This window comes from Juglans regia, chromosome 6 (assembly GCF_001411555.2).
Source record: "Juglans regia cultivar Chandler chromosome 6, Walnut 2.0, whole genome shotgun sequence".
NCBI lineage: Eukaryota > Viridiplantae > Streptophyta > Magnoliopsida > Fagales > Juglandaceae > Juglans > Juglans regia.
This window is the reverse complement of record NC_049906.1, coordinates 31,841,515-31,847,942: the sequence shown is the minus strand read 5'-3', so window position 1 is coordinate 31,847,942 and position 6,428 is coordinate 31,841,515. Positions and strand designations below refer to the sequence as shown.

Below are 6,428 nucleotides of genomic sequence, written 5' to 3'. Positions count from 1 at the left end.
CTGCATGTGAGATGTGCAGCACATATTCTGAATTTGATTGTCAGTGATGGTTTGAGAGATCTTCACGACTCGATTGCTCGAGTTAGGACTGCTGTGAGATGGGTGAGATCTTCTCCTTCAAGGTTGGAGAAATTCAAGGTTGCTGCGAGATCTGCGGGTCTAACATCTAAGAAGGGTCTTTGTACTGATATGCCTACACGATGGAACTCAACATTTCTGATGTTAGAGGCGGCCCAAGAATATAGGCTGGCATTTGCATTATTGGGTGATGAAGACATCCAATATGTAAAATATTTTGATGATCACGGGGGATTGGGGAAACCCGTAGCTGATGATTGGGAAGTTGTAACTATTTTTGTAGACTTTTTGAGGCTTTTTTACGATATCACCACGAGGCTATCTGGAACTTTGTACCCTACATCCAATGTTGTATACCAGCAAATATGTAGGGTAAAAGAAGAATTAGATGATGGTCGCGGGTGGTCACATTAGGCTGCGGGAGATGTCATTGATTATGAGGTCAAAGTACGACAAGTATTGGGGAGATTTAACTAGGGCTAATATTTTGTTATATGTAGCTGTCGTATTTGACCCGAGGTATAAGTTGGATGGCATGATATTTGGATTGGGCCTTGCGTACGGGCAAGTATGGGCGGAGCTTATTGCAACAAGGGTTCGGGAAACCCTTACTAGATTATTTGATGAGTTTTCCACCCTGCGGGGTGGTAATATTGCGGCACCTACATCTACCCCCTCAGCCTCAGGCTCACAGTTTCCTGAAGTCGAGAGTGGGAAAAGGCGTAGATTGGAGTGGGGTGAGAGGTATGAGCAGGCCCCCTTCCTCCGGACTTCTGTAGAGGCTCAGTCAGAGATAGACAGATACTTAGCAGCAGAGATGCTACCATTTTCACGAGATTTCGATATATTAAGTTGGTGGAAGGTGAATGCTGTGAAGTATCCCATCCTTGGAGAGATAGCCCGCTCACTTTTGGCCATCCCTGTTAGCACAGTAGCCTCAGAGTCGGCCTTTAGCACCGGAGGACGTGTATTAGATTCATTTCGGAGTTCATTAGCTCCTGCCACTGTGGAGGCTTTGATTTGCACCCAGAATTGGATCAAGGGAACTCCAATTCATGTTCCGGATGTTCTTGAGTATGAGGAGGCCGACGTCGAGGAGGAGGGTGATGATCAATCTGGATCTGGTATTTATTCTAATTTCTTATTTTCATTTATTTATTTTCATTTAATTGGTATTCATTAATTTCATTTCAAATTTAATACTTATAGTGATACATGAGACGGCGTCTACGGCTACCTCCGATGCAGTATGACTTTTGTATTGGACTCACCATTGCCATGGTTTGCATAATTTCTTCCCTAATTGTTTTTTGCATTTAAAACTTTGTTTCATTTTTATAACTTTTTAATTCTAATTTGTTTTATTTTTAACTTATTAATATTTCAGGTTTTTTGACTTATTAACTTTTATTTTTAACTTATTGATTTTCAGTCTCACAGCAGTCGCTCAGTGAACTCACAACTACGGCTCCACCCCTAAAATTAATTTCCTTAATTTACAATTATTGTAATGTTGCTACAATAGTTAATTATACAATTTGTAATATTTATTTTTTTTAGAAGAGTTTGTAATAGTGTAATAGTTTATTAGTTCTCTTAATTTGTATAATTGTAAACTATTTATTGTAGCATAGTGTCTTATTGCCTTAGTGATGAATATTACTTAATTATTTAATAGTTAAAACTTACTATCTACTTATCAAAAAAAAAATATTTCTTTTCTATTTTTAAATTTATATTTTTTTTAATATAAATAATGGGCCCAAAGTGGCCCAAAACGAATTCTGGGCCCAAAGGGGCCCAAAAATTGATTCTGGGCCATTTATGGCCCAGAAAAAAGTACTGGGCCGGAGGCCCAGTACAAAGTACGGGGGTGCGGACGGGTGGGGGTCCACCCCCGCACCCCGGGCAGCGGACGGGGGACCCCGCCCCCGCAAAATCCCCCCCCGCATATGAGGGGGCGGGTGGCGGGGGAGGGGGTGGCCCCGCCCCGTAGGGGGCGGGTATCACCCCTAATATCTATTTTACCATTCAATTAAAATTTTTATATTGATTTATGCATATTTGACATAAAATATTATTATTAATTTTTTTTAAAATCAAATTTTTTATATATATTTTGTAATTTGCATCTACTACATATATTTGATATTAATAATATAAATGTAATAATAAAAATTAGAATTTTTTTATATATTATATTAAAAATATAATAAAATAAAAAAAATATAATATATTATAATAATAAGAAAGTGAAGGTTTGTTGTATTGTTGAAAGAAGGAAAAGAGGAAAGATATCAACGTGGTTAAGCCACTACCACCGGAATACCTTCAAAGAAATGAGATACTAATTTTCTTGACTAGTTGATGTCACAGAATACTTCTCGAGTTCTGTCTTTAAAAGAATAATTCTATAAGAATGAATAGTGCAGAAGCATGACAAAACCCGTGTTTAAAAATGTATTTTTCTTGACTTTCTTGGGAAAAAAAAATGGAAGGGACTTCTGTCTCGAGACTTGCTCAGGAAAAATAATGTTTTATTGACTATAGTTGACTAGTTGACTTGCTAGCTCAGAAAAAGAAAAATATAGAAAGAAAAATTATTGACTAGTTGAATGATGAGTGATGTCGGCAAATGGGCAGTAGTAGTTGGCTCCTATAAAGATAAGGCCACCTTCCAAGTAAGTAGTACTAGGAACGAACGTAAGAATAGATCAGATTAGAGAGCAATTAACTAGCATGCAAGCTATGTCCTCCTCGCTTCAAACTGTTCTTCTGCAGCAACAAACTGCTGTAAAACTCCTGCTTGGGGTACTACTTGTAATTCAGCAGTAATATTTGTAGCAACAGCAGTAGCTGAAGTACCCAATTCCAGCTGCAACAGAATATATGTGGATCGCTTCATGACATCCCCTACCCATTTGGAACATTTGAAGGCTGCTACCTTGACTCAATTTTTCTCGTTACTTGTAACTCTTCCTCCTCCTCCTCCAACTCCAAGACGAGTACTCCAACTCCATTTCTGCGCGTTAGTGACATAGAGATACTTAACGTATCATTGGATGGTGAACTACGAGTCTCATCTTCTATAGCCGGTGATTGCCCACTGAAATTGGGCTATAATTCCAACAAAAGCCATACCAATCTCACCCTGCGAGAGTTCCACATCTCGTATACGAAGAACAAGTTCACCGCCATCGGTTGCGACACTATGGGGCTCATTTCAAGTTCAGCCTCAGACAAGAATTATATGACAGGATGCATGTCACTCTGTGACAGCATCGACGGCATAGTTAACGATTCTTGCTCTGGTGTAGACTGTTGCCAGACTACTATTCTAGATGGAATAAAATATATTGAGATGTGGGCTAAGAGCCCTACAAACCACTCCAATGTGAGTGATTTCAATCCATGTAGTTTCGCCTTTGTAGTGGAAGAAAAAGCATACAAGTTACCTTAGATCTTCAGAATATGCAGGATAAATATATTTTTTCCTTGGTGCTAGATTGGGCAGTTGGGAAGCAGACATACGAAGATGCTAAGAAGAATACTACAGGATACGCTTTTAAGGCAATGAATAGTGAATGTTCCAATTCCAAAAACGGTCTTGCGTATCTCTGCAACTGCTTCTTAGGCTATCAAGGAAACCCATATCTATCTAATGGTTGCCAAGGTACATAATTCATGTTCTATATATGCATTATTTGGTAATTTCATAGATCTTCTTTAATTTGGGTTTTGTGATGTTCCGTCAAATCCATATTCCGAGAATATATTTTTACAAATATGTCGAAAATGAATATTTTATAATATATTTAAAAATATTCTTTAATAATTATTACAACGATGAATATTCTTATAATATATTTGAAAATATTCTTTTAATATAATCTCTTTTTTTTTTTTATATTTAGAGTCAATTTTTATTTTTGTTTAGCTTATAATTTTGTTTTTTGTTTTTGTATAGGACATAATTATATGAAATTGTATATAGAGAAATATTGCAATGAGGATATTGCAAATTTATTGATATTTAGAAGAAATATTTAAAATAAATAAAAAGGATTAAAAATTGTTTAGATGATATAGAAAAAATAAATAAACTATATTGTAAAAGCTATTAGATAAAATAGAGAAAATGGATTTTAACGACGTACGTACCTTAAAAAAAATAAAAACAAAAATTATTTAGTTAGTTTTCGCTGTTAAATGACATCATATCGAAGATTTTTTTGCTGCTATATACCGATGGATACATGTGAGTTTTGATATATATGGGCTGTATTCATTGTCTTGTTTTCAGATATTGATGAGTGTGAAACTCATCACGAGTGCGCTGATCATGCAAAATGTGCCAACCTTGTGGGGTCTTACACCTGTTCTTGCCCCAAGGGGTACGAAGGAGATGGGTGGAGAAATGGAACTAGTTGCATTCCTAAACCAAGCAATTCTAAGAATATCATAATTGCACTATGTAAGTATATATAAATGATTAGTCTGTGTAAATTCCGCATATATATAACATTTAAAAAAATTGTACGTAACATTAATATTTGTATCTATATATTTTGCGTATTATGAATAATTAATTTGTTAGAATTTTTAACTTCATAAAGACTTCCTAATTATTGCAGAACAAAGAATAAAAATTAGCTAAAACGTCTCTATTTAGAAAGTGAAAACTATAGATGGATGCCAATTCTAAGAATTCATTTTGTGCAGGTATTAGCACAAGTCTCTTAGTCTTGCTCTTGGGAGGTTCTTCAGTACTTTTGGGATTGAAAAGAAGGAAGTTCAGGAAACTCCAAGAAAAGTACTTCCAACAAAATGGTGGCTTAATGTTACAAGAACATATTTTGAATCATGGAAGGTCGATGGAGACAACGAAAATCTTTAGAAATGATGAGCTTAAAAAGGCCACTAACAATTATGATGAGAGTAGAGTCCTTGGCAAATGGGGTTATGAAACTGTTTACAAAGGAGTATTCTCCGATAACAAAGTGGTTGCCATCAAAAAGTCCAAAGTCTGTGATAAGAGCCAAATTGAATAATTTATAAATGAGGCAATTTTGCTTACCCAAATCAATCATAGAAATGTGGTCAAACTATTAGGTTATTGTCTTGTAACAGAAGTACTTTTGCTTGTTTATGAATTCATCACAAATGGAACTCTTTCTCATCATATTCATGATATAAGTCGTGCTTCTCCTCTTTCATGGGAGAAACGTTTGAAGATAGCAACAGAAACAGCAAGAGCCCTTGCATACCTACATTTTGAAACTTCTATGCCAATTATACATAGAGATGTGAAAAGTAGCAATATACTATTAGATGATAACCTCACAACAAAAGTGGCTGACTTTGTCGCTTCAAGGTTGATAGCTCTTGATTAGGCAGAAATAACCACCTTGGTGCAAGGAACTCTTGGATATTTGGACCCTGAATACTTTCCAACTGGCCAGCTAACAGGAAAAAGTGATCTGTACAGCTTTGGTGTTGTGTTGGCAGAGCAACTGACAGGTGAAGAGGCAATTTCTAGGAATAGGCCTGAAAGTGATAAAAACCTGGCAATGTATTTTGTTTCTGCAATGAAAGAGGATCGTCTACTTGACATTCTTCAGGATCACATTGTCAATGAGAGTAATATTGAGCAATTAAAGGAAGTTGTTAATCTTGCAAAAGGGTGCTTAAGGTTAAGAGGGGAGGATAGGCCCACTATGATGGAAGTGGCAATGGAACTAGAAGGATTGAGAATTATGAAAAAGCTTCCAAGGGAAAATGATAATCAAACCACAGAAGAAACAGAATACTTGCCCAGTACACCTACAATCCCTTTTAACATTGATATTGGCGTTGGTTCTTCTGCAAGGTCAGTTAGTGGACATTATAACATGATAAACCAACTCTTGAAACCCCTAGATGATGGCCGATAAATAGTTAAATCCACAATAATTAATTTATATGAATCAATGAGATTCGTTCATGAACTTCTACATGCCTATTAATGTTGTGTAATATTGTTGTAGACTCTATCAAAGATCATTTGGTACCTTTTCAGCTTCTCTCTCTTTTACTAAATTTCTGTAGTTGGATGTAACTTGTAACAGTTTTGTATTCCTCTCAGTAAATAAATAAGTTTGATCACATCCTACTGCAAAGAGTGCACCTTTGATTTGAATGTAGTGTAAAGTTGGATTGAAACATGCATGTACTCGGAACCTGATACGTTAGTCTCTCTTTTTATTCGAATAAATTAAGATGTATAGAATTAAGATGTACTTCACATCATGTGAAGTACAGTGACAGTAACATGCAGTGAATGAAACACCCCGTATTTTAGTGTATTTTTA

General features: G+C 36.0%; 1 protein-coding gene across 1 annotated transcript; it reads left to right on the top strand.

Moving 5' to 3' along the window:
• The first annotated feature begins 3,289 nt into the window (after positions 1-3,289).
• LOC108991695 (wall-associated receptor kinase 3-like) lies at positions 3,290-6,011 on the top strand. Its single transcript, XM_035690761.1, has 5 exons — positions 3,290-3,491; positions 3,584-3,751; positions 4,382-4,552; positions 4,801-5,102; positions 5,472-6,011. Exons 1-5 carry the CDS (start codon positions 3,290-3,292, stop codon positions 6,009-6,011), a joined length of 1,383 nt encoding a protein of 460 aa, XP_035546654.1.
• The last annotated feature ends 417 nt before the right edge of the window (positions 6,012-6,428 follow it).